Source organism: Miniopterus schreibersii, assembly GCF_964146895.1.
Source record: "Miniopterus schreibersii genome assembly, chromosome: 6".
Classification (NCBI taxonomy): domain Eukaryota; kingdom Metazoa; phylum Chordata; class Mammalia; order Chiroptera; family Miniopteridae; genus Miniopterus; species Miniopterus schreibersii.
In genome coordinates this window covers 14612312-14639522 of record NC_138107.1, presented here as the reverse complement: position 1 = coordinate 14639522, position 27211 = coordinate 14612312, and the positions used below count along the sequence as shown (strand labels likewise).

Here is a 27211-nt window from a genome sequence, read left to right as displayed (position 1 = left end):
CCAGGAGCCCTGCCCGGGCCCCCACTCCTCACCTCCCCCCACAAAAGCCCACCGGTTCCTAAACATGTCCCCCAGAAGCACAAAGCGTGCCCCACAGCCACAGTTTCCTCTGCCCGCACGGCGGCCGCGCACCAGAATGGGCCAGAAACTTCCCGGCATCAGCTCCGCGCCCGGGCGCATAACGACTGTCAGAGGCCAGCCCTGCGGCCGGCGGGGCGCTCCGTGGAGACGCGGGGCGCACGCGGGCGGACGGGCGCTGCGCCGCGGGACCTGACCCGCCCCCTGGAGACGCGGGGCGCACGCGGGCGGACGGGCGCTGCGCCGCGGGACCTGACCCGCCCCCTGGAGACGCGGGGCGCACGCGGGCGAACGGGCGCTGCGCCGCGGGACCTGACCCGCCCCCTGGAGACGCGGGGCGCACGCGGGCGGACGGGCGCTGCGCCGCGGGACCTGACCGCCCCCTGGAGACGCGGGGCGCACGGGCGCTGCGCCGCGGGACCTGACCCGCCCCCTGGAGACGCGGGGCGTCCCTAACGACCGGCGGAGACGACGCGGCAGCCTGCGGAAAGGGGAGCGCTTGGGGCCCCGGAGTCGGTGAGGCGACCTCTGGGAGAGGGGACACTCAACCCTGGGTCTCCCCTGTCTGACTGAACTCTCTCTGCCCCCATTCGCGCCCCCGGGACGCCCTCAGCCCTCGGGGGTCCAAAGCCCATAGACGGCCCCAGCCTTGGCTCCCACATTTCGCTTGACCCGAAAGGGCAGAGGCACCCCACACCCTCCTATTTGAAGTGAGACCCGTGCCCCCTCCCCTGCCACAGTCACTGTCTGCAAACTGGCCCAGAGGCTTAGGGTTTGCAAGTAAGGGGAGGGGGTTACCGTGAGGAGGAGGAAGGGGAAAGTGGGGCGTCGGTAGGGCACGGAGGAGAGCAGTCATAAGGGCCCCAGCCTTCTCGGAAAGGCTGAGCCCCACCCCGGCTCCTGAGGGCCGCAATCCCCCCTGCAGGTCCAGAAGCTTCCGCACCTGCCTGCATCCCACAGCGGGGCTCGTCTCCCTTGGTTACCTGGGGAAACGAGGGCCTCTTCACCCCAGGCGGTTGGGGGAGGGCCTCTCTGACCTTTGGGGCTGAGCTTCCCCCTGGGGTGCCTGAGCCGCTGGCGGGGATGAGCGGTGGGGAGTGAAGCCGCTGGAGTTCTTTTTAAGACAACAGACCTAAGTGGGCAGGAGTGAAAGGAGGCCCAGGGCTGTGGTGAGTGTGCTGTTTCAGGGCCAGAGACCAAGCAGGCTGGGCCTGGGCTCCCTCAGAGAAAAAATTTTGCCCCTCTTTTGTGATGCCACTAATTGGAAACTCCCAAATGGGAATTTGGGAGTGACCTGGCTGAAGTAGGGTCTGACAGGGTGGGATGAGAAAGATCAGGGAAATGTAGACAAAAGCCCAGATGCCTGGGGTGAAGGACAGTCTGGGTTTGATGACAAACAAGAGGCACAGAGGAGTGGGTGGAGCACTGGGGGCCCAATGGGAGCTTGTGTCAGGTAGCCCATCAAAGTGTTCAGGGGTCACAGTGTTCAGGGGCACATAGATGCTCATGGGCCTCTCAGTTCAAAGGAAGAGAGATGAGAGATGAGGTCCAGGGGTGTGATGAGCAGGAAGGGGAGATGGCTTCCTCCAGCATCTTCAGCTTTCCCATTTGGGCCCGTGGGAGGAGCCTCTGCCCAAAGTGTTTAGATTTAACTGGGGACTTCAGAAGGATGGAGATGATCTGAGACCTCCTCTGAGAAAGGGAATGTGCTAGGGATTTAAGCTCTGAATCCTAGGCCTGAGAAGCATGTCAAGGGCAGCATGAGCTTTGGGGCAGGAGAGCACAGTTCTGCAGGATTCTTGTAGAATTCTTGGGGTTGCTTCCTAAATGCCCCAGACTGGTCGTTCACAGCACTTTCCGGTGGGCCTCCCACTTTCCCTGGCTCATGAGTTCTCTCGTCACCATCTTGTCACCAGGTTGGAGTGTGGGGCTCCCCCTTTTGGTGCTGACCTGAGGAGCCCAGGCTCCCCCACCCCCTAAATCACTGTCAGGCACAGGGACTTTCCACAGAACTGGATGGTTGCCTGCATCCTTCAGCCCTTAAGCTGTGAGCGAGCAGTCTAGAGCATTTAGGGAGCAACCCCAACATCTCATTATTTGTTATGCTTTTGTTCATGGAAGTAAGAGGTCTTCAGACACATCAACTTAAATCTTAGCTTCTCCACTTGCTAGCTGTGTGAAGCTAGTAAGCAAGATTTAGCAAGTTACTTAATCTTTCTATGTGTCTGTTTCCTCATTTGTGAAATGGGGATAATGATTATAACAACAATAATAATCCTCAGTAATAAATTCGAAGACTTAATAAACTTGGGTAAGGCATCTAACATCTTCATCATAATATCTAACACGTATCTTGAGTGCTGGCTCTGAGCCCAGCACTATATGAAATGCCTCGCGCGCATTAACTCCATAATCCTCCGAATAAGCCTATGAAGTAGGTACCATTAGTTGCCATCCCCATTTATAGAGGAAGAAATGGAGGCTTAGTGGGGTAAAATGACTGGCCCAAGGTCTCTCGGATGCTGGGGAGCAGAGAGGAGATTTGACCTTAGGCAGTATAACTCCTGAGTCCTTAGCCAGCTGCTACACTGCCTCCTGCTGTGCACATGCTGTTGAGAGCCTCCAAGCCTGTGAATAGCAGTAGCTCTATATAGGCAAGGACATGGTTTCCAGAACACTTGTCTAACAGACACAAGCCGTCAAAAGTGAGGACAACTCTGCCCTCTCACCTCTCTCTCTCCCCACCCTCTCCCTCCCTCTCTCCTCTCTCACTCTCCCTTCCCCTCTCTAAGCATGTCCTTGGGTGAGGTTTAAAAATAAAAATAAAAAGGCCCTGGCCAATGTAGCTCAGTGGTAGAGCATCGGCCTAAACACGGAAGGGTTGGGGGTTCGATTCCCAATCAAGGGCAATTAAACCTGGGTTGCAGGTTTAATCCCTGGTTCCAGTCAGGGAGTGTGGGGAGGCAACCAATCTCCCTCTCCCTCTCCCTCTCCCTCTCCCTCTCCCTCTCCCTCTCCCTCTCTCTCTCTCTCCCCCCCCCTCTCCCCTAGCCTCCCTCCCTCCCTTCCACTCTCTCTAAAAATTAATGGATTACCCAAAAAACAAATCTTTGGGTGAAGATTACCAAAAAAAACAAAAGGACAACCCTGGCCAAACTGGGGCATCTCGTCACTCATATTACCTGCGCCTGCGCATATAGAAAGCAGACCTCAACACCTGACCCTTTGAGGTATGGCCTGAGTGTGATGTCAGGACCCTAGACCCTGGTTGAGGACACAGGGTGGGTACCTGGGGGACGGAGGATTGGCCTTTCTCCAGGGATTGCGGGGCTGGGTTGGATTGATGTTAGAGGCATAGCATGGGAAGCCCAACAGGCCCATGAGACAGGCTCCAGGAGATGAAAGGTCGTTGGGCATGTCCCCACTTCCCCACCCAAGGGCAGGGTCACTGGGCATGTCCCCACTTTCTCCATCCAAGAGCAGGGTGTGCCCTTAAGTGAGAACATCAGATGGTGGCACAAGAGACACTCAGTCCTGGAGGCTCCAACCTTCTCTCTGGAATGTCAGAGACAATTCCTGCCCTGGAGAAGAACCCGAGTCTTGAACACACTTCCAGCCTTCAAACTGTGGGATTCTCTGACTGCCCTGGGTTCCCCAGGGAAAGAAAGCTCTGTCACCTCTGGGGCTATCCTCTATGGGACCTTGGGAACTGTCTGGATGCCCCTGGGCTCCTGGGTAACGCATGTCTACCCATTCCTGCAGGCTTCCAGAGAAGATAGTGCCACCTACTACCACTCTCAGCTGAACACTGGTGATGCCCGGGCCAGATTAGGGCCGCCCTGTGAAGTAGGTGGAGTTATCTCAGGCCTCCTGCACTCTCCTCCTGTGCGCCCTCCCCTGCGTCTCCCCACTCGGTGGTGCATTTTCCTTCCCCACTTTCTAACTTTGGTTTCGGATCTGAAACTCATTCACACTGAGGCGTGGGTGACTGATAAGAGGACGTATACTTTCTGTTCACTTAAACTGTCAGAATCACATATCAAATGACTTCTACATTTTTTAAAGTTTGCAATGTTAGTGTCAGTATATATTTCATAATTTGCTATGTTTGACCCAAAATAATGGGATACATTTTTTAAAAGCAGTTCAAGGTTAACATATGAATATGTGCACATGTATGTAATATTAAGATTTCATTTAATGGAAGCAGGAAGTGGATTTTAATGTAACAGGGATGAAAGCCTTTTGTTAGGGGCCTGAAGTTCCCACAGTGGGGTGCCAAGGCCTGGTTGATCTCTCAGCCTGGGAGGACCTCAAAGTCCCTCTCTGCATGAAGGTAGGACCCCTACCTCCCAGTGAACATGCTTTCTTCTTTCCGAGTGGAGAGCAAAGAAATGTGGGGAAGGGGACACGGCAAGAGATTGTGAAAGAGCAGCGCACAGCGTGAGAGTCAGCAGCCTGCCCTCAGGCCCTGGCCAAAGCCCTCCTAGATGTCCCAGGACCAGTCATTTCCTGGTCTGGTCCTCAGTTTCTTCATCAGCAGAATGGGGCTACGAAGCCTGCCCTGCCTCCACTGTAGAGTGCTTGTAAGACTCAGACGACAGAAGAGTTCTGAAAGGAGCTGGTAACTGTTAAGTGCCAAGCAGATGTTGGTTGCTGATACTGTCCCATGGCTGGAGAGATGAAAGGTAAGACAGGAGGCTCAGGATTTTCATGGGAAGAGGCCACAGGAGTTAGATGTCAGGCCCTGTGTATAATAACCTGGTGCCTTTGGCCCTTTTCGGCCACCCCATTAAAATATTTCATCTACTGATTTCAGATTCCCCATAATTTAAATCACCGAACAGTGAGCCTATCGAAATGGTCAGGACCAGGACTCTTCAGAAAGGGGCAGAACCCAACTCATAGCTTCAGCAAAAGGGACTTTTGAGAAGAACCAAGTTAGAATTTAAGGAATCTCTGAGGACTCAGGCAGTTCTGGGGCCTCAGGGACCAGGGGACTGAAGGCAGCCAGGTGCTGTCTGTTCTGCGCCCACTCGGCTGGTCACCTGGCCTCATTCCTCCTGCTGTGTACAGGTCCTTTCCCCGGGAAAGGAAACAGCTGCCCACAGTAGGGGATCCCTATCCTTCAAGGACATATGTCTCTGTCTACTTCCACTTGGACAAACCCCAAGGAGGACTCTGATTGTCTTGTAGCAGGTGGCCACCCTGAACCATTCGCTCTGACCGATACAGGATACTCCTATTGGCCAGAATCTAATAGCAGAACAGGTGGGGGAGCCCCAAACAACGGCGACCTCACTTAATGCAGACCGGACACTGGCCAGGGACCAGAGATGAAAATGAGTAGCAAGCAGTCCCTGCACCCAGAGGAGCTCCCAGTCTAGCGTGGCTGTGGGGAGAGTGGTCAATCAGATTGCTGAAGTGACACAGGTACTGGGGGTGTGATAAAGGGACTGTTTCGGAGATGGGGGACAAAAAAGGCTGGAAGGCTTCAGAGAGGAAGTGGTGCTTGAGCTCAGACTCAAAAGGAACCCTGCTTCTTAAACTGAGACGGTGGGAAAGGCATTCCAAGCAGAGGGAACAGCATGAGCTAAGGCTGGGCAGCATGAATGAGCCTGAAAGTGTTCCAGATGCCGGGAGCTTCCAGCCGCAGAGTGCCTCCTCTATGGAGCTGAAGAAGCTGAGCTGTGCCCAGTGAGTGGTGGTGAGGCCACCAAAGGGCTCATGCAGAGGCCTGCCATGCAGCTATGGGAAGGCTGGATGACAGACCCAGGTGCCAGGCAGCTGAAGCTATGCTCCAGGCAGACAGTGAGGTCCCGGGCTACGGGTGCTGGGTGGGAGGTAGCACCGAGGGGCTCCAGCAGTAACCAGATGCAGGGGGCCGGAAGGAGAGAGGTGACTCCCTGGAGTCTGGTTCAGGCATCTGGGTGGATCGTGCTGCCCCTGGCCAAGGTTGGGAGCCAGGAGGAGGAGCGGCTTGGGGGAGGCACTGACTCTCTTTCAGGACAGTTGAGTTTGAGGGAGCTGGGAGGCAGGCCAATGGGCCTGAGTCTGGAGCCCAGAGGGGAGTGAGAGCTGCGATCAGGAGTGAGGTAGGGCGACAATGCAGAAGCCTGAGGAACCACAACACCTGAGGAGTGGGCAGAGTGTGAGGGGCCTGCACTGGACACTTTGAGAAAGAGGGATGAGAGAGGAGGGAGGGGAGCCAAGAGGTGGGAGCCTTGTGGTTGAGAGGGCAGGGGTCAGGGTCATGACCTGTCAGGGAGGAGCCACACCTTATATCATTTTTATAACATTAATAACAGGGAGACAAAGAGTTTGTTCATATCCTTTTGCATATACTTCGTTTTTTATTTTAGTTGTTTTTGATAATAGATTTTTTTTAAATCATCTGTAACCAATCATTCTCCTTAGAAGAATCCTGTGTTGGGTAGTAAATTGCTTGCCAAAAATATTTCTGTAATATCTTTTTGTGAAAAATTCAAGAAGTTGTTAAGTGAAAACAATCAACTATAGGATTAATGGTTTCAACATTTGCCTTACAAAGGACATCAGGCCTGGTGCTGTGTGGAGGTTTCTGTAAACATCCCAGGATGGTAGGGGCTCTGTTATACCAGTCATGCCTGCAGAACCTGTGGAGGGATGCTCTGCCTTTTCCTGTCCTGGAGGCAGCTCTGGGCTCTAGGACCAGCCCTCAGGGAGAAATGTTGGGTCCTGAGACAGTGAGGCACCAGTCAGTGAGGCTGGGTCCACTCAGTTCCCCAGGGCACACTCCTGGGCCCAGGTGGGGTTGCCCGACACGTGACCTCCCAGGAGGAAGGATGGCACTGCCTCCCGGGTGGTGAGGCCTGATGTTATGTGAGTGACGCCTGGAGAGCCTGCTCCAGGGCAACACCCGCCAGTCCCCTGGGGCTTCCCCTGCCATGCTGGGCCCTGCTCCCTGGGTGTGCTCTCAGGCTGTCTTGGGATCGCTGGGACTGAGGGGAACGTTGCTGCCAGGACTTGGGGGAGCCCAGGAGCAGAGCCGGCAGGGACAGGGCTAGCCTGCCGCCTGCCCTCTCCTCTTGCCCGGAGGGCAGGCCCCTGCACCCTCCCAACCAGCCCCAAACACAGCTGCTACAACCTTGGCCTTCACACCTCCCCTGGAGACAGGGAACGACCTCACTCAAACATACCCTCTCAGGTTAGCACTCAGGGAGCAGGTGCCCACCGGTTTGCTCAGTGGTTAGAGCGTCAGCCCAAAGACTGAAAGGTCTGGGTTCGATTCCGGCCAAGGGCACTTACCTCAGTCGCAGGCTAAAGGCAACCAGTCAATGTCTCTCTCTCACATCGATGTCTCTCTCTCTCTCTCTCTCTCTCCCACTGTCTCTGAAAAGCAATGGAAAAAACATGCTCAGGTGAGGATTTTAAAAAATAAAAAATAAATAAAAAGAAGCAGGTGTCCAGGGTACCCTGTCTGTAGCCTAGGACCCCCCTGTCCTTCCTAGTGCTTCACCCTCCACACATACCCTTCGGTACCCTTTCCAGATACTATCATACTATTCAAATATTTTAGGAAGACACTGCTATCCCATTTTACAGATAAGGAAACTGAAACTCAGATAGGTTAATGACTTGGCCAAAGTTCACACAGCAAGTCCTGGGCAAAGCCAGAAATGCAAAGTCATCTGTTGCCTCTAAGCAGCACCCCTCCCGGCCACACCCTCCAAGGGGACATTAGTCAGAAAGCACCAGCTGGTTATTCCACAATTCTGGCCCCAATCTGTGACTTTGCATTTGATTTGCATAAGGATGTCACAAATACATAGATGTCTTCCCTACACCCTCTCCCCCCCTTCTCTTTTCCTCTGTCTCACTCATGTACACACACAGAGCCAGGCTCTTCCTCCTTGAGATGCCTGGCTGGCTGGTGAGCACCATCTGGTCTCTTCCATCTGCCAAGGACACCTTTGCTGGTTCAGAGCATTCCTTCCCACCGGTCACTACACAGGGCCCCGAGTCAGGGAGCAAATCTGAGGGGAAGCTGCCTGGAGGAGTTGCTGCGTGCTGGGCAGCCCCATTTCAGTCTACAGTCTCAGGGCAGGAGGCAGGGACGCACAAGTGGGGGGGTCCCCAGCCCCAGATACAGCCTCTGTCTTCTGTCTTCAGCCCCAGATTTAGCTGCCTTTTCACCTCCCACGACTTTCTGCTGCCATCTGGAATGCTGGGAGGCTGAAGAACTAGAAGGAAGGCTGGGCTGGGAGACTGAAGGGAGGGACCCAGAGCTCGAGCCCTCAGAGGGGAGGAGGGAAAGAAGGTGCCGGCACCCAGCTCCTCACTCCTTGCTCTCTCAGCTGCACTGTCCAAAACAGTAGCCACCAGCTACTTCCAAATTTGAAGGCTTTGTATGAAAAAACAAATGTAAAATATCTCAATAAATTTTATTTTGATGACATATTTACATGATAATATTTTGGACATATTGGGTTAAATATAAAATTAATTTCACCTGTCTCTATTTACTTTTTTATTTTATTTTAAATATATCTTTATTGACTTCAGAGAGAGGAAGGGAGAGGCAGAGAGAGACAGAAACATCAATGATGAGAGTCATTGATCGTCTGGCTGCCTCCAACACGCCCCCGACTGAGGATCGAACCCCGATCTCCTGGATCCTAGGTCGATGTTCAACCACTGAGTCACACCTGGCCGGGCTCTCTTTACTTTTTTAATGTGGCTACTAATACACTAAAGTAGTGTATGTGGCTTGCATTACATTTCTATTGGCTAATGCGATTCTCAACCCATCCTCCAGGCCAGGAAGTTGCTGTTCTGTAAAATGCTTTCTGCAGGGAGCTGTTTTAAGCTAAATGGTTCTTTCTTATACCTTGGTCTTTTGGCAATACACACTTCCACCCCTCACCTTCAGAGGAGCAGTACAATGTAGGGGTAAGAATATGAACTTGATAGACTGAGTTTAAATCCATTCTTGTTTTTGTTTTTTTAAATATATCTTTATTGATTTCAGAGAGAGGAAAGGAGAGGGAGAGAGAGATAGAAACATCAATGATGAGAGAGTCATTGATCGGCTGCAGCCCACAACCCGGGCATGTGCCCTGACCGGGAATCAAACCCCGATCGCCTGTATCCTAGGTCGACGCTTAACCGCTGAGCCACGCCCGGCCAGGCCATTCTTGTTATTTTTAAGCTGTGTGACATTGGGCAAGTCAGTTAACCTCCCTGCGCTTCAGTTTCACATCAGAAAAATGGGAATAATACAAGTGCCTATCTCAAAAAGGCTTTTGCAAGGATTAAATGAGTTAATATGCATACTAAAAAGAGTGTCCAGGATACAGCAATTGCGGGTAACTGCCGTGTAGTTATTATCTAAAATGTGAGGCTGTTCCTTGCTACAGTTTCAGGTGTCAAAGTATACTATGCCTCTTTGGGTGCATTCCCTCCGCTCAATCATCTTATTGGGAGGAGGCATCTGAAACTCAGAGAGGTTCAGTAACTTGCCCAAAGCCACACAGCTAGTCAATGGGATTTGCATCTGGATCTGCTCTACTCCAGAGAATGACCCTTAAGAACCACTCTGTGCTACCTCTCTTAATAAATGCCCACCGAGACCCTCCAAAGTAACACCTCTACCTCTCCTCTGGCTCCAGGTTCCCACCAGCATCAAGGACTCACCAGTCTGAGAAACTTCCTGTGACAAGGCCATCACCAAGGGGTCACCTGCCCCTGTATTGCCAGTCACCAGCATGCAGGAGATCTTAACAGCAGCGGCAACTTCAGCTCACAGTCGGTCCTTAATCTCCAACCAGGACCGATCTTCTTCTGCAGCTTTGAGCTCAAGCTTGAAGCCCTCAAAGGTCTCAATTGTCCCACCCTCCTTGAAGTCCAGGGGCCCAAATGCTGGGACCAATTTACGTCGGATGCGCAGGATCATCGCCGAGGATGCTGAGTGGTCACTGGCCATCGTCCCCCTGCTCACAGAGCTCTGCATTCAACACATTGTCAAGAACTTCCAGAGTGAGTCTGTCACTGCCTGGAGCAGGAGGGAGAAGGCCAGGAGCGGGGCAGGGTGGATGGGGACTGCCTGGAGGAGAAGCCTCATAGGTTGGGTCCTGGGCAGCCCCTGCCCTCCCACACAGAGGCTTCATCCCCTCTCAACACTTCCCTTTCCTCCTGCAAGACAGTTTCTCCCACTGTCCCCACTTCCAGGCCCCACTAGACTCCTACCCACAATGTGCCCTCCATGCCTATGCCCTCTCCTCGCCTTTCCCACTCTCTCCAACAAAACCCAGCCCAAACCCTATCTACCCCCTCCTCCAGAAAGTCCTCCCTGGTTGACTGGCCTTTATTCTCTTGGAATCTTCTGTGGCCTGTATAGGTTCTTGGTTTTTTCTGTACTCTGAGCGCTGTAAATGCTAATCCTTTTCAAGGACAAGTTGCCAGCCTCTCCTCCTGGATGGGGAGCTCTCATTTTGAGATGACAGGGCCATCATTTTGTCTGCAGCATCTGTCATCACCTGGCTGACAGCATCTTCACTGGACTTATTTGTTGTCTGCCCCCCTCATGAGAGGGAGTGGCTTCCTCTGTCCCCTTCACTCTTGAACCCTCAGCACTTAGAATAGTGCCTGGCACATAGCAGGTGCTCAAAAAAATTTTTGTTGTTGTTTTGAAATTAATGAATCAAGAGCCTCTGAAGTCAGGGACTGTTGTTTCCAGCGGACTGGCTGATGACTGAGGGTTGGGCCTAAGATTCTACCTCAGACTGGGACTCCCCGTGACCAGATGCTAAGATGCCAGCTTTCAGGCCAAGAAGACCGCAAAGCCAGGGGCTGTGTCTTCCCCCTCAGATTGAAGCCTCCCTCAGAGGACGGTCTGCCTTCCCTCTCAGGCTGGGGCTCCCTGAGGGCGGGGCGGGGGGTCCCCTTTCCTTAGTGCCCCCCAGTCAGGCCCAGCCCAGGGCACCAAGTGGTGGTGTCCCCAACACTGTGATCCTGTTTTCCTTCCTCTGTTACCACAGACAACCCTATCCTGAAGCAGCTGCTCCCAGAGGACCAGCAGAAGGTCCTGAACCACCTGTCCCCTGACCTGCCGCTGGCCGTGACCGCCAACCTGATCGACGACGAGAACTACTGGCACCGCTGCTGCGAGCAGCGCTGGCCCGTGTGCCACTTGGACTGCCGCGGCGGCAGGTGGAAGTGCGCGTTCTTCGAGCGGCACCTGGAGAGCCTGATAAAGCTCTTCATCCCGGGCACCACGGACCCCGCGGTCATCCTCGACCTGCTGCCGCTCTGCGGAAACTACGTGCACAGGATCCGCGTGGACCAGTTCCTGCCACCGGTGCAGCTGCCGCCCCCGCCGCGCGGCGGGGACCAGTCCGACTCTGGCAGCGAGGGAGAGATGGAGGAGCCCACCATGGACCACTACCAGCTGGGTGACCTGGTGGCCGGCCTGAGCGAGCTGGAGGAGCTGGACCTGGTTTACGGCGTCAAGGACTGTGGCATGAACTTCGAGTGGAACCTCTTTCTGTTCACCTACCACGACTGCCACTCCCTGGCGGCTACCATTAAGGCATGCCACACCCTTAAGGTACCCTGTGCCCCTCGGCCTTCCTCCGTGTCCTGTCCTCGGTGGCTCTCTGGTTTCCTCCCGCCCCCTCTTCCTCTCCCTTGGCTTTCCTCATGTTCCTCCTCTCATTTCCTATTCACTGATCGAGTGTCCTTTCGTGCGCCCCGCACCCAGCTGGGCTCTGGAGATGCGGGGATGGGCACCCCACTGCCCTCCCAGGTCACCCGCTGGTTGGTCATTCCCCAAACATCTGCGCTCCAGGCCCTGTCCTAGGTGCTGAAGACTCAGCGTTGAGCAAAATGATACCATTTGTCCCCTCTAGAGTTAACGGTCTGGTGCGGTAAAGAGACACTAATCAGCAATCATGTGAATGTAAAAATGCAACTAGGATATTTGCCACATTTAGAAAAACAAAAAAACAACTACAAAAAAGGGCGTCCAGTTAAATTTGAATTCCAGATACATACTGAATGATTTTTTTTTTTTTTAGTATAAATATGCCCTAGATATTCTGGTTGGAAGAGGGAGAGCCTGACGGGAAATCAGAAAAGGAATGAAAGGGGACAGGGCGTTGTGTCACCAAGCCAGGGGAGGCGTATGCTTCGAGAAGAGGGGGTGAGCAGCAATGGGGCGGGGTGGAGCTGAGGACTGGATTTAGCAAACCTGGAGGTGACTTGGGGCGGGGGAGCCATGTCAGTGGAGTGCCAGGAGCACAGGCCAGATCGGAGTGGTTTATGGAAAGAGTGGGAAGTGAGGAGACTGGATGTCTGTGATCAACTTTTTCAAGAACTTGGCTGTGAAAGGGGAGAAAGGTAGAGTAGAAATAGATGAGGGGTTTGGGTTTTCTTAAGAAGAAACTTGCATGTGTTTAAAAACCAATGTCGATTTCCATCCAATTGCAAGAAATGGGTTGAGTCCAGGACAGAAGCACAGGTTCATTGACTCTGGAAGGTTCCTGAGAAGGCAAGAGGGGTGGGATCCAGGACTGAGGTGGGGCGGTTGGCTCTGGGCAGAGGGGAGAGGTGGTGTGGTGAGATGTTGTGTTTGGTATACAAAAATGAGGGGTTCCCATTCATTGGTTGCGGAGGCAGGAGGAGATTTACCTGCTGAAAGGAGGCTTTAGGGTGGCCCCTGAAATTTCAGGAGGCTGGAGAAGGTTGAAATTGTTGTAGATTATAAGAGAATATGTTGGCCAGAGAAATAGAGTTGAATGAGCACACAGCATTGAGGGCCTATTGGTGGTTCCAGTGACACCAACCAGTTCTGTCACATAGCATTTCCCATCTCGTCAATTGCCTGCGCATAAACATGCAGAAAATAGAGAGTGGGCTGGACCCAGGGTTGGAGCTTTTCCAGAGAGATGCAGTGAAAAGGTGAGAAAGACAAAAGACTCTTAGCTGGCTAAGAGGGACATAAAGATAAAGAAAGGAGAGGACTAGCCCTGCCAGTGTGGCTCAGTGGTTGGAGCATTGGCCCGAGCACCAAAGGGTCTCGGATTTGATTCCTGGTCAAGGGCACGTACCTGGGTTGCGGGTTTGATCTCTGGCCCCAGTCAGGGCACCTACGGGAAGCAACCAATTGACGTGTCTCTCTCACATCGATGTGTGTCTCTCCCTTTCTCTCCTTCGCCCTCCCTCCCTCCCTCCCTTCCACTCTATCTAAAAAATAAAAGGAAAAAATATCCTCGGGTGAGGTGTAACAACGACAACAGAAAGGACTAATGGATAGCGAAGGGGAAAGGACAGCCACTCCGAGGTCTCAAGGGAGAGGAAGTAGTGGAACAAGTCAGTAAGGAGGGAAAGGAAAAAGGTTCCCACCTCCCATATTCATGATGCTAATCCTACGCCCTTTTAAAAATCTTTTTATTTCATCCCATGCATTTCCTGGCTCTCATCCTTCCCACTTTCTCCTGGTTCTCACCCTGGCAATTGCCTTCAAAAAGCTCCTCTCCTTGCCATGGTGGATCTTAGCCAGCTGAGGGGGGTGCAGCGAGGGGCTGCTGGGTCAAACAGACCTGGATTCAAAACCTACCTCCACAGCTTAATCACAGTGTGACTCTGGGCCATTGAAGTGTCCACCCTAAGCCTGCATCTCCTGTCTATAAGGTGGAGATCATTCTGCCTCACTGGGATGCTGAGGGTGAGAGAGAATGGTTGTGACATGTTCTAGCAGCATGCCCAGCACCTAGTAATTTCTTGAGAAATGGTAGCCTTTCCCTCCTACGACCTGCCACCAATTTTGCACCATTCCGCCATGCGAGGTAGGCCTGCCCCACCCAAGAGCCAGCCAGGAGGCCAACACAAGGTGAGCAGAACCTCAGGCCTCCCTGTGGCTCCCCCCCTCTACCTGCAGAAGGTAGGTACTCAGGCAGGTTACCCCTGGCTCCCAGGTGCTATGGGCCCTTTAAACTGCCCACAGATCTTCAGGCTGACCCGAAGCAAGGTGGGTGACGACAAGGCACGCATCCTAATCCGAAGCCTCCTGGACCACCCGGCCCTCGAGGAGCTGGACCTGTCACACAACCATATTGGAGACCGTGGTGCGCGTGCGGCTGCCAAGCTGCTGAGCCACAGCCGCCTGCGTTCGCTCAACCTGGCCAACAACCAAGTGCGTGCCCCTGGTGCCCAGTCGCTGGCTCACGCCCTGGCACACAACACCAACCTCCTTTCCCTCAACCTGCGCCTCAACTGCATCGAGGATGAGGGCGGCCAGGCACTTGCCCATGCCTTGCAGACCAACAAGTGCCTCACCAGGCTGCACCTTGGCGGCAACGAGCTGTCCGAGCCTACGGCCACACTCCTCTCCCAGGTGCTCTCCGTCAACACCACACTCACCAGCATCAACCTGTCCTGCAACCACATAGGACTGGTGAGCCGCAGCTCCTGAGATGGGCAGGAGAGGCCCTGGGGCCTTGGGGGTAGAATCCGGTTGTCTTGGGGTACTTACCAGGTGATTGTTAAGATCACAGCCTTACCTGGTTCAAATCCCAGCTCTGCTATTTAGCACTTTGGAACTCTGTTTTCTCATCCATAAAATGGGGATAATAGTAGTATCTACCTCTAAGTGTTGTTACTAGGACTAAATGAGTTATACTTGTAAAGCAAGCAACCATTGCAGGCACTGGCCAGGTCTCCAGTAATTGCTAGTGTTACTATTACTCAGGGTTATATACTATGCTCAGTACCCAATGTCTACTAGTTTTCCTTTAACCTTCACAGTTATCTAGTAAAATGTTCCTTCTTAACCCCACTTTACAGATGGAAAATTGAGTCTCAGAGACGTTAGTGAGTTGCCTGAGAGCATCCAATCAGCAGAAAGTAGCAGTGCTGTGATTAAGCCCAGGACTGATAGAAAGTTGGGGTCCTTTCCAATGGACAAATGTCTCTCAAATTTTCTTGATCAAGTCACAGAGTAAGAAATGCAGTTTACATGACTGCCTAGGGAACATATACATGAATATCATATAATTGAAACTTGCTGTTACGGCTTGGTATATCTGCTGAGGTTTTCCTTTATAGTCTACTTTATTTTTTAAATAAATGCTTCTGTTTTACATTGACTTTGCCACATGCTATTGGGTCACAACTGTAGAACAGCAGCATTCTGCCTCCTGACATGAAATTCTTTCACATTAGGCCTAGTCTGCCCAACCCCAGAAGGGGCTGAAGCGGTGAGGAGGAGGGGAGGGGGGCCCTCTATGTACTTCAGTTAGGGCCCTTCACCTTCTACCAAACCCCCTGTAGAACAGTCTTGCTCACACTCACTGTCTTTAGAGGGGGTACACTTGGCTACAAGAAACAAAGAGCTTAGTCAGGAATTGGCTTAAGCAAGAGGAATATTCATTATGTCCCATTATCAGAAGCCCCAGGCGGGGGGTTCTGGGGTGGGAAAGTTCCTTGGCTCAGTACCAGCCTGTGCTCTGCCCATCCCAGCCACTTGGCCATGGCCTCTCTGGGCTCCTCCTGTGGCCCCAAGAAGTCTGCTTCAGCTCACAGAGGACAGAACAGAGTAGAAAACGTCAGCGTGCTGCACAAATATGTTAAGTACTGTCTTGTGAAACTTCTGTTCCACTCACATCTCTATATAAATGTGTGTATGAGTGTGTGCGTGATCCTGGGTAGTGATGGAACAAGTGACCCTTTCCTTGTATTCCTCTCCCAGGATGGCGGGAAGCAGCTCCTGGAAGGCTTGTTAGACAACAGGACCCTCCTGGAGTTTGACTTGCGCCTGTCCGATGTAGCCCAGGAGAGCGAATACCTCATTGGCCAAGCCCTGTGTGCCAACCGTGAAGAAGCCCGCCAGCGGGCCCTGAATGCCAGCCACTTCATGTCATCATTCATTGCCAAGGGCCCTGAGAACCTTGTGGGATAAGATAGGGGACAGGGCTGGAGCAATAACCAGACCCGAGTCACTGTCCCATCCCCACCCCTCATTTCATGCCCCACCAGGTATAGGGAGAGGCAGAGAGAACTCTGGGGGACTGTGCCTGCCCAGACTCTCCCACGGGGCCACCTGTCCCTGACCCCCATCCTCACCACTTTCCTCTTTATTGAACAGATCTGTGACCTCTTCACCTACACACACACACACGTCCATTCTCCCTGTCTCCAGTCCTGCTGCAGCAGAACTTTGCCTGGCTCTTCCACCCTCGCTCCAGCAGATGCCACCTCCCTATTACTTGACTCTGCTTAAGTAATCCATTTCTATAGGCCATGACATCCCCTAGCCCTTCCCCACAACCTGGGAAGGGGGAAACAGAGGTGACAGGAAGGACTCAGGCAGGCCTCCCCAGAGAGCTTCTCATGGGAGTGAGAAAGTGGAAGTGCCACGCCGGGAAGGGAAGTCAGTGAGTCATCCGAAACTTTATTTTCCACCGGTTTGATTTGTACAATCTTTGCGCTTGGAAATCCACGACAGAAAGGCCACAGTGTGATGCACCCAATTGACAGAGACCTGTCTTCTCCCCAGCCAGGCCCAGCCCACCCCACAAGCCCTTGTGCCCAGGACACATGGAGCCTTCCAGGTGCCCTCCAGGAGTCCCCATCACTCTGTGGCTGCCCACCCCGGAGCCACGCCCACAGAAATCACATCAACCCATGGGGCCTCAAGAGGACCTAATGGATTCCAGCCAAGCCCCATCACCCACCCTCCTCAGGCTAAGGGGCCCCAGAACCTCCAGATCTGTTTTCAAAGGGTGGGTTGTGGGCTACAATCACAGTCTCAGGGTGCCTGCTCTCTGGGGACTCCTTCCAACAAGCAGGAGCTGAGCAGAGCACCAAAGGGGGCTTGGGAGTGACTGCACCTGTGTGCCTGTCCCAGCAACCTAGAGTCTGTGCCTGACCCCCTCCAACAGTTCCAGAGTGCAGATGCGTAGGTGTGAGGGTGTGTGTGAGTTGTGTGTGTACATGGCCACAGCTGCTAGCAGAGGTTCTAATTAGAGAAACAAGAACATTCAGTGTAAAGTTTAATTTTAGAGATTAATTAATTTTCTGGTTTTCCTTTTCCCTGGCAATCAATAAAGCTACCAGGAAAATAGACAAAAGAATTGGTTTCTAAGTCTGTGCGTGTGTGGGAGGTGAGGCTGTCTGTGTGAGAAGACCTAGGCAGAAATGGTCAATACAGACAAAAGTAATAATAGGGCCCCCCTTTACTTCCTCCCAGCTCAGGCTCTGTCTCAGAAATGAGCCTGAGGGAGGAAGAGCTGAGTTCCTCCCTCCTCGGAGCCAGGAGGTGGCCAGGCTGCCCCCACACAAGGGCAAGACCTGCCAGCTGGCCAAGAACTGGGGCCTGAGGCCACAGCTCACCATCTGTACCTCACAGATGCCTGCTCAGAGGACAGAGGGGTGCTCCAACCGCCAGGCCCCCGAGGAGCACAGACTCAGGGTCCAGGCAGGTTCAGTGCTGGCAGGCAGGTAGGCACTGCTGCCCAGGGAATCATAATGGGCAGTTGTTCCCTCCTGCCCAAGCCTGCCCTTCTCCGGCCTCCTCTCCCTTCCCATTCAGCCATCGCCACAGGAAAATAAAGCTCAACCACAATGGTCCCCACAATCTGTGCCTCCCAAGTTGCCCCCAGGAAAGGAGGGCAAGGGAGCCAGAGATGTTGCATAGGTGGAGGCCGTGCCCTTTGCAGGCACAGGCCTCGCTTGACTGGAGGAAGATAGGAGAGACTGCAGGAGGCAAAGAAGGACCTCTGATGGCTCAGGAGAAGTGAGAAGCATCAGGGGTGAGCAATGTCAGGCTTCCCAAGGGTTACGCTCTCCAGCTTAAAATATGAGCTCAATCCCTAGGCACTAAGTCTGCTGGGAAAACTTTAGCCGGGCGAGTTGGAAGGGGGGCAGGGTTGCACACAGACATGCACACTGAAGCACATCAGGGTGGGAGTGGTGGGGAGTGAAGGTGATGGCCAGAACTTCCAGGGAACAGGATGTGGGGCCAGGGCGCTGTGGTGGTGGCAGGGTGCCCCTTTGAAGACCCTGGGGGACACAGCAGGGCTTCTTCAGGATAGGGTAGGATGAAGGGGTGAGCAAGATTTAGAGAATTCCTGACTCTGACCCTGCCACTGGAATTGAGTTTTTCTCCAACTGCAACTTGTGACAATGTCCTCAGCACTGCAGAGGCAATGTGTGTGGGCTGCCCCCCTCAAAGACACGCCCTCCTTTGCAGGTCCTCTCACTCCACCTTCCACTGCCCTCTCCTCTGTCTCCCATCTGCTTCCAGAGCCCCGCACTGTCACTCAGGTCTCTCAATCTCCCCACTCAGTCATTCACCTTGGCCAGCTTTAAGGAATGCGGATCGGGTGGGATCTCACCCTCTTTGAAGGGGGTGCCCTCCCAGAACCCAGGCGAGGAGGCTGCTGCCCAGAGGACTGAGAAAGGACTGAGATACACTGCCCTGCCCCGCCCCACTGGCAACAGCTCTTCAGAGCCAGGAGCAGGAGGGAGGGAGGAGGGTGATGTCTGTGTGGTAAGCAGTCTCTCTGGGACCCAGGCTCCAGGGGACCAGTGAAATAAACAACAGTGGTGGGAGTGGCAGAAAGGAAACCCCCATCTTCGGGGTACTCTCCAACACGTCCACGGTTTGGAGATGGAGTATTGGTTTTGAGATTGGGGGGCTGACACCTGGCCCCAGCCTCATACCCACTGAATTCATTAGCTGGTTGGAAGCCAGCCCTGCTGTTCACCAAACCACCGCCCCCTCAGTAGAGAGAGGCCCTGGGGAGCCAGGCAGAGGAAGAAGGAAAGCCCCAATTTCCCTTCCCCACAGCTTCTGAACCTCCCCAGCTGCACCGCAAAAGCCTCTCACTCGAGACGAAGCCCAACGCGGGTCCCACAGCACAGTCGCACGTAACAGTCAGAAGACCCGTTGGAAGGCTGAACGGGAAATCTCGAGTGTGCGTGTAGGAAGGGAAGGGGTCCCCTTAGAAACTCAGGAGCTGAGGCGGCTCTGCCCCGGTGGGGTTCTCCAGGAACTGCCAAGCCCCCTCCCACCCATGTCTCTTTATGTACAGGGAAGGCGGGGGTCTCAGCCCCACGGGGCCTGTCCGGCTCCCCCTCGCCTCCCTCAAACCCCCTCCGTGCTCAGCACCGCCTACGTCATCACCGTGACCCCCGCCCTGCTACAGGCGGGGAGCACGGTCCGGCAAGGGGCAGGAGGGAGGACAGGGGGGATGCCGCGAGCCACTGGTCACAGTGAGGTCTCCACGCAGGAGCCGTGGCGGTGCAGAGGCCGGTGGCTGTGGCCCAGGCACCCCTCCTGCCGGTGCACTATGAGGACCGGGAAGTAGAGGGCGTCGTGGTAGGGCGGGGGCGGCCCGGCCTCCTCCTCGTCGTCGTCCTCGTCGTCCCCCATGCTGGCCTGGCTCGACAGCCGCGTCTGCTCCGTGGGGCAGCTCGCCTCGTTGACGCTCCCGCTCCGGCTGCGCCACAGGCAGCTGCGCCGCGAGCCGTAGAGGCGGCCGAGCGAGAAGCGGCTGCCCCCGCAGCCCGGCCCTCCGCCGGGCCCCGGGCCGGCCCGCGGGCTGGCGCAGATGCTCAGGGCGCTGCGCGAGAAGATGGACGAGCTGCTGACGGCGCGCTGGCAGTGCTCGCAGCTGCGCCGGTAGGGGGCCACGCCCGCCGCGCCCGGGCCGCCCACCCCGCCGTAGCGGCACGTGGGCGCGTAGCCGCCGGCCCCGCCCCCGGCGCCGCGCGCCCCCAGCGCCGCCAAGTCCATGAGCACCGCCTCGGAGTAACTGGGCACTAGCTGCTGGTTGGAGCGGATGTGCCACTCGAGCTCCGTGCTGTCCACCGTGTTGACCCGCGGCAGGCGGTGGGTGAGCGGCGGCAGCAGCTCGTCGCTGGGGCTCAGGCCGCCGCCCGCGCTGCTGGCGGAGCCCGGGCCCTCCAGGCCGAAGAGCTTCTCCACGTGGTAGTGCGCGTAGGCCGTGCGGTACTCAGCCAGCACGCGCAGCGGCCACGACAGCGTCAGCAGCGCCGCAGCCCAGAAGGCCGAGGAGCAGGCGTACCACGGCGGCCTGGCCGGGTCCGGGAAGGCCACCATGAACTCGCGGAAGTCCACGTTCTTGAGGTGCATGCCCTCGCGCGCCTCCATGTAGTCATCCAGGCCCTCGTTCTCGGCGAAGAAGCGCGCGCGCTGGCACAGATACGCGTTCTCGGCCTCCACGCTGGCGAAGCTGAAGCACTTGGTGAAGCGCAGCCGCGTGGCTGGCGCGCCCTCCAGACCCACGAGCGCCTTGGATACGTCGCGAACGCCGCAGCGCGCGTAGTCGAACTCGGCCTCGGCCACGTGCGTGTTGACGCGCTCGTGATAGACCTGCGGTGTTGGGGAAGGAGCCGGGAGTCGCTGGTCTGCTCACCCTCCTCCACCCCATCGCTGCTCTTGTTGCCTGGTCAGACCCTAGGCCTGTCCTGGTTTTGATCCTGGTAGGAGCCTGGTAGGATCATCTCATCTGGCTATAGAGAAACTGAGGCCCTCATCTTAATCAGGAGTTAGAGATGAGGGCAGGAATCATCCCTATCTGTGTGTTCTAATTTTAATTAAACTCTGCTTCCTTTGGGGGTCAGGCCGTGGCCTCTGGCTTGCCTGACCCTTTGCCTCTGTTTCCATTGTCCCATACAGCCCCCTCATCACCACTGCCTGCCTGTCTTCCCTTTTACAAGTGTGTTTCCTAATGGGCCCTCCAGAGGAGCTCCCTGTCGAAGGCCTTTTGTCTCTGGTCTCCCTGTTCACACCTTAGCTATCAGCCAGCCTCCCTCCTGATTCTTAAGGTCCCAGGCTTCCTCTGTTTACCAATCCCCAGACTGAGAAGGAAGTCACCCTCATCTGGGAAAATCTCCTCCTCTTCATCCAGGGCTCTCAATATGTCTAATCCTGGAGGGTCTAGAAAGTGCTCATTGACCATCCCCACCACCACAGCTCTCCATGTGTCTCCCATGCCTACCTCCACCTTTTTGCCAGCTGACCCCCACCTCTGGGAGCCTTGGACTTAGGATCCAGGGCCCTGGGTTTGAGTCTAGCACCACTACTTAGAAGTTGCTGACCTTGGGCAAGGACCTGGTAGCAGCCACCTCACTAAATAGGTGAGGGCATGCTGTGAGAGTGTGCATGTGAAGCTGTCTCCAACCATTAAGCACTAAACAGAATAGACTGTAGAGCCAGACTGCCTGGGTTCAAATCCCAACTCCCTCACATACTAGGTGTTTGACTTTGGGCAAGTTACTTAACCTCTCCAAGCCTCGGTTTCCTCATCTGTAAAATGGGGATAATAGTTACCTACCTCATCTGGTTATTATGAGGGTTAAATAAATTAGTTGATGTTTGTAAAGTACTTAGTTTGCCGTTACTACTATGGTTGTTACTGCCCTCCTGTTGCAGTGCCCACAAGAGCTCACTGCTTTCTCTGCTCCACTCCCTGGGGCCAGTCAGGCAGGATGGGAGCAGATGTGCACCCTCCTCCCATCTAGACTGACCTGTGCTCCCCTCCAGCCCCTCACCTGGGTGGTGGTGTAGGCATCTCCGTTGCGGTATCGGGTGACTTGGCGGGTGCGGCGGACATAGTGGTAGCTGATGGCCTTCCACCAGATGCAAGGTGTGGCCTGCTGCATTCGGCCCACACGCTCCCGAACACTGCTTACATCAACACGGTGCTGCAGCTCATGGCGGGCTTGGCAGTGCCAGCACTCCACCAGATAGACCGCATACAGCATGAGCAGGAAGGCCAGGGGGATGTAGACATAGCCGTTGGAGCAGGGGCTGTCATGGTACATGAGGCTGTTGCCCTGATAGGCGCTGCTGAAGGTGAGGCGGGTCACTGTGGTGACGTGGCACCAGGCCACGGCCCCCAGGCAGCCGTACATGAGCAGGGAGAGCAGCAGGCACTTCCAGTGGGACTCACGGCAGAGGGACTTGGTGAAAGAGGGCTGGATAGGACGCTGCTACTCACAGGGACAGGAAGAGCGGCCGAGATGAGAGGGAAGTGAGACAGTGGCAGGACCCAGAACAGAGATGGATGCAGGGATGGAGGGGCAGAGACCAGCATCAGAGATGACAGGCAGAGACCAACAGGGATGTGGAGAGAACATGTAAGACCGAGAGGGGAGTCAAGGAACAGAGATAACACAGAAGTGACCCAGAGTGAGGGGACAGGAAAAGGGAACAAATGCCAATACAGAGAAGTGCAAAGAAACAGACATCCCAAGAAGCAGAAAGGTATCAGCGCCACAGATGGAGAGAGGAGGCCCAGGTGGCAAAGACACAGATGGATAGGATAGCACCCAGAGAAACAGAGTCCAAGGACAGACACAAAGATGGCAATGAAACCGGAGAAAGTGTGGATGGGGAAGACAGGGGAGGACAGACAGGCATCAGCGAAGGCAGGTCTCCAGCCCAGACCCCTTCCAGGTGTCTCACTGACATCACCTTTCCACTTAACAGGTGGGGCCCTTACTTCAGTCTATATTGTGGAGGAGCCACTCCTCTTTAACCCATCCACCTCCGTGTCCCTCACAAACAATTAGCCTCATACCTCCTTCGGAGGGGAGCCCACGTTCTGTACCCCAGGCCCTCTGTGAGTCTCCCTCCGGTACCCTAACATCCTTCCCGTGTTCTAAGATGGGAGGGAGGGAGCTGGTGTCCCTAAACAGAAAGCATTCCAGGAGCAGATATCTAGAAGGGCAGAGGCCTGTGGCAGGGGAGAGGGGATGTGTAACGGGTTCGAGGGTAGAAAGGAAGACATTTGCAGCTCAGCCATTTGTCAAGCGGGAATGATTTTTGGTCCTCTCTGGGGGCCTGTTAGCTTGTTAGAGCACTTGGCGGGTTCTGTCCCACAGTCACCCCAGTGACTTGTTTACATGTCTGGCTCCGCCACTAGACTGAGTGTTCCTGAGGGCAGGGCCCCATCTCTTTGCATCCTAGCTGCCTACCATGGTGCTGGCACTCAATAGCCACTTAATAGATGGGTATTGAGTTGGATTTCTGGTGGTGCCTGGGCTTTCCCACTCCTCCTCCCTGCTGTCTAGCTTTAGGAACCTCACACACACCCTCCTACTGAGATCCTGACATTATTTCAATTCCCAGAACCTGACCTGAAAGCTAGCCAGGAAAAGAAGGGGACAGTAGTAACAGGCAGTGGGCCCTGGATCTGGTGTGAAATCAAAGGAAAGATCTGAAAGTGCAGAGAAGTAGGTGGACTAGGAAATAGCACACAGCATAAACAAACCAGATCAGGGAGTCTTGTCCTTGGGAGGGGGTGTGTGTGCATATGTGCACTTAACTGGGTGTGCACTTGTCCCAATGAGAGCACATCTGAAAGGGGCCCTACCTGCAGGCCCACCTGCCTGTGTGTTTCTGCCCTAGTGCAGGGTGCATGTGTGTGCACAGATGTACATGGGAGATGGGGATGCTCCTGGTACTTTCCTCAGTCTCTTTGTCTGGAGATTCAGAGGACTGAAGAGTAGGCCCCCAAGTAGGGATATGCTTAGTACCAGCACTCTGAAGGATTCCTGGGCTCAGGGCCCCCTGGACGGGGGGCTGCATGGCCAGTGGGAGAGAGAGGTGCACGCCCCCCCCCACACACACTCCTATTGATGAGGGTGGGGGGAAGGGATGGGAGGTTAGATGGGTGTCGTCTCTCTACACATTTGACCTTCTTAGGACCCCAGGTCAGGTAATACTACCATTTTCCCCTGATATTCTCCAGTCTCTGTAGCCCCCACAGGTCGCCCTTCCTGGCCTTCAAAAGAGCATCCCTTCTGTGATATAGGATCCTGGCCACTCTCCCCACCCGGATCCGCCCGGGTCCGAGAGGCTCCGCCCCTAGACCCCGCCCCCTGCCCAGGACCCCCGAGCCCCGCCTCTGGCGCAGCCCCTTCCCCCGCCACCGCGGACAGCTCCCGCCGCCGGGTGGGGACGGCTGCGCGGGACTGCGGCGGCCGCGGCCGGCTCTGCTGCGGCGGAACCGCCGGGGCAGCCGCGGCGGGGGATGGGGCCGGGCTGCGGCCGCGCCCGGGAAGGGGCTCCTCGGGCTCTCACCTCCTCTCGGGCGGGGCCCTCGTCCGCCGCCGCCGCTGCTGTAGGCTCCTCCGGGACCCCGGGGCCGCCACCGCCGCCGCCGCCGCCGGCGCTCTCTCCCGCGGCCGAGCCAGGGGGGGACATGGCGTAGAGGGGGGGCGTCGAGCTCAGGGTCTCCCGGGGGGCTGCCGGGGGCCGGGGGCATCCTGCGCGGGCCCTGGGGAGGGGACGGGAGGGGGCGGGGCCCTCGCTGCTCCCCACCCCCCGCAAAGGGGGGAGGGGACCTGTAAAGGGCACCGGGGGTAAGGGTCTAGGGGCTTGGGGTGGGCAGGCGGGCTGAGGGGCCGGGCTGGGGGGGCCGGGGCCGGGGGCGGGTGTCACCTTGAGGCCCGCGCGGCGCCGCTCCGCCTCCCGCCCGCTCCCGCCGCCGCCTTTTGTCTGAGCCGAGCTGAAGCCAGCGCGCCCCCCCCTTCCTCCCAGCGCAGGAGCCCCGCCCCCAGCCCCCCAAACTCCGCCTTCCCCAAGCCTACCTAATAACCACCCCTAAAGAGCAGAAGCAACAGGGGCTCCCCACACCCCTTCCCCACTCCTGCCCCTGCTAACTGCGCGTGCACGCGCGCGTGCACACACACACACACACACACACACACACACACCAGCATCCTAGGAAGATCTGTGAAAGTGAGTCTTGGCACCCTAGGAAGATACTTGTTCCCAGTTGGGTGGTAAAGGGTTAAGGCAGGAGCCAGATTTAAGAGGCTAGACCCAATTGAACCTGTGTGGAATAGGGCAAAAGGGAAAGGACTGAGCTCTACGTGAGAAAGGACTACCAGAGGGCAGAGAGGACAGTGGAACCAGCCTTCACAGACTATCTTACTTTCCTAGAAGTGCAGCCCCAGAGAAGCAAAGGCGTGTGTACATTGCCCTTTGCTGGAGATCAGGAAACCAGAGTTCTAATTCTTAATCTTGGCTCTTCCACTGACAAGTTGCATGACCTTGGGCAAGTGCCTTTCCTTCTCTGAGCCTTAGTTGCCTCATCTGTGCAGTGAGGAAGTTGACTGGAGAGTCTCTAAGGCTCTGACCTTCTCTGGGTGTAGGAGGCAAAAATCACAGACCACAGGCCAGGCTGAGGGATGCAGGTAGCCTACACCTTTATGCCATCCACCCGCACTTCTTTTCCCCGCCACCCCTAGGACAGGAAGAAAGGAAACTGACATTCATTCATTCCTGGATGCATCCATTCAATAAACAAGTATTGGGTTCCTACTGTGGGCCCTGTTCAGAAATGGAACACACAATGTCCTGCCCTCAAGGAGCCCAGCCTAATGGGGAGGGGGACATGGAAACTAATTTTGCTAGAATAGGATAAAGGCTATGCATGATCAATCTGTGTGCACAGTCACTGTGGAATCCTACTGTGTGTCATGTGCTATCCTGGAGTCTTTGACATATAGTAACTGTTTCCCCATTTACCCTTTTGGAACTGAGGCAGAGGGAGGGTGAGTGACTTACTCAAGGTCACCTGCTAGTACTCACAGAGCTAAAATCCCCATTCAAAAGTCCATGGGGATATTTAGGAGCAGGCAGTTAGTTTGAGGTAAAGCCTGGATATCTGATCTTTGGCGATAGAGAACAAGCACACTTATCTGCTGGGATGGCCCTACCCCTCACTGGGGCAGTAGGGCCACTGCCTCCACTCTCCAAACACTCACCCCCTACTGCTGATCCTGCCTCCGTTTTCTTACTGTTCCCTTACCAGGGGAGGTGAAAGTGACTCTGTCCAACAATTGCTTCAGAACTAACCAGCCTGCATGATCCTCCCCAGATCAGTGAGTCCATCTTCCCTGCCCAAACAGTGGAAGGTGTGCTCCTGAAGAGACAGGGGTTCTCTTGCACTCCAGTGGCAGAAGAGAAATCTCACTTGGTGACTCATTCCAATGTCTCCCACCCATGCTTTTTAGAAAGTCGTGCCTCACAGCTAACTCTGACCCTTCTACTTCTGGTTTCCTCCCCTCCCACCTAATTCAGTCCTCACCGCAGACAGAGAGCAGAGGTCCTAACCCTGACCTTTCCTAACCAGATTTTAAAAAACCAAAAAACCTCACACTCCCCATTTAGTTGTTATAACCTTTCTGGTGTCCCCCACCCCACAGCCTTTACTTTCTCACCTCAGGGGGCTTTGGAAGAGAGATAGCCCAACTCCTTTTGGCCAACCCCAGAGCTCCCAAGAGATAAAAAGAACACCCCCCTTCCATTCACACACATTACTTTTTCTTGAAAGCTCAGGGAAAAGAGGGGTGAAGGGAGGGGGCTTGGAAGGAGCCAGCTGACCAGCTGGTCACCATGGCAGCCGGGCCTGCTTCCAGAAGATGAGCCTGGGGGAGGGGGGGGATGGAGGCTAGGAGTGGCAGAACAACCAAGAGAACTAGAAAACCGACTGGGGAAGTGGGGAAGAATCGGAGGGGCCCAGCCTCAAAGAAGACTGGGGCTGAGGAAATGAAGTCAGGGCCCTGACCACACTGTGGCCTGAGGCAAAGTCCCCTGGCCATGTTTCCAGATGATACTGCATGGTTCTTCTCCCCATTCCTGAAGTTTCCCCAGAAGGGCTCCCTGTCAGAGTGTAGACTAGGTGCAGGAAGCAGTGAGTGACTCAATGCTGACCTCATGTGGCCAGAAGAGGGGCCGCCACACACCTGTTATGGTTCAGAGCCTGGCATGGGGCTGAAAGGAAGTAGGTTTTTCCTTCAACCTCTGTATAAATGAGAGTTGCGGTCACTGAACATTCCTGAGTTCTTGTGTCCTTGCAAAGGGCTCAGATGCCCCAAGCCCTTTAGGCCTTCATAAAGGAAAGAAAATTTACTGAAAAAATTTTAAGTGTTGGATTAGGGACAGGAGAGCCTGGCTCTGCAATTTGTTTGGCCTTAGGAAAGCCAACTCACATCTCTAGGCCTAAGCTCACCAACTTTAAAATGGGGATAATGCCAGATTTTAAACCCAAGTGGCCTGGGTCTGGAGTTTATGACCATACTTTTGCTCCAGCTTTTGAGGATGGGAGAGGAA

At 55.1% G+C, this 27211-nt stretch overlaps 2 protein-coding genes across 3 annotated transcripts; one reads left to right on the top strand and one right to left on the bottom strand.

Moving 5' to 3' along the window:
• The first annotated feature begins 465 nt into the window (after positions 1–465).
• Positions 466–17173, top strand: DRC5 (dynein regulatory complex subunit 5). 2 transcript variants are annotated; one of them, XM_081141409.1, is made up of 6 exons: positions 543–594; positions 3841–3924; positions 9729–10095; positions 11097–11665; positions 14063–14512; positions 15806–17173. In XM_081141409.1, exons 3-6 carry the CDS (start codon positions 9825–9827, stop codon positions 16013–16015), a joined length of 1500 nt encoding a protein of 499 aa, XP_080997535.1. In that variant the 5' UTR covers positions 543–594; positions 3841–3924; positions 9729–9824; the 3' UTR covers positions 16016–17173. The 2 variants fall into 2 exon arrangements, with proteins under 2 accessions (XP_080997534.1, XP_080997535.1); XM_081141408.1 differs by lacking the exon at positions 3841–3924 and having other exon boundaries at positions 466–594.
• On the bottom strand, positions 16486–24355 carry TMEM151B (transmembrane protein 151B). The gene is made up of 3 exons (XM_081141407.1): positions 24173–24355; positions 21637–22077; positions 16486–20455 (listed from the first exon to the last, which is right to left on the bottom strand). The coding sequence occupies exons 1-3, from the start codon at positions 24293–24295 to the stop codon at positions 19328–19330; spliced, it is 1692 nt and encodes a 563-aa protein (XP_080997533.1). The 5' UTR covers positions 24296–24355; the 3' UTR covers positions 16486–19327.
• Between the last annotated feature and the right edge of the window lie 2856 nt (positions 24356–27211).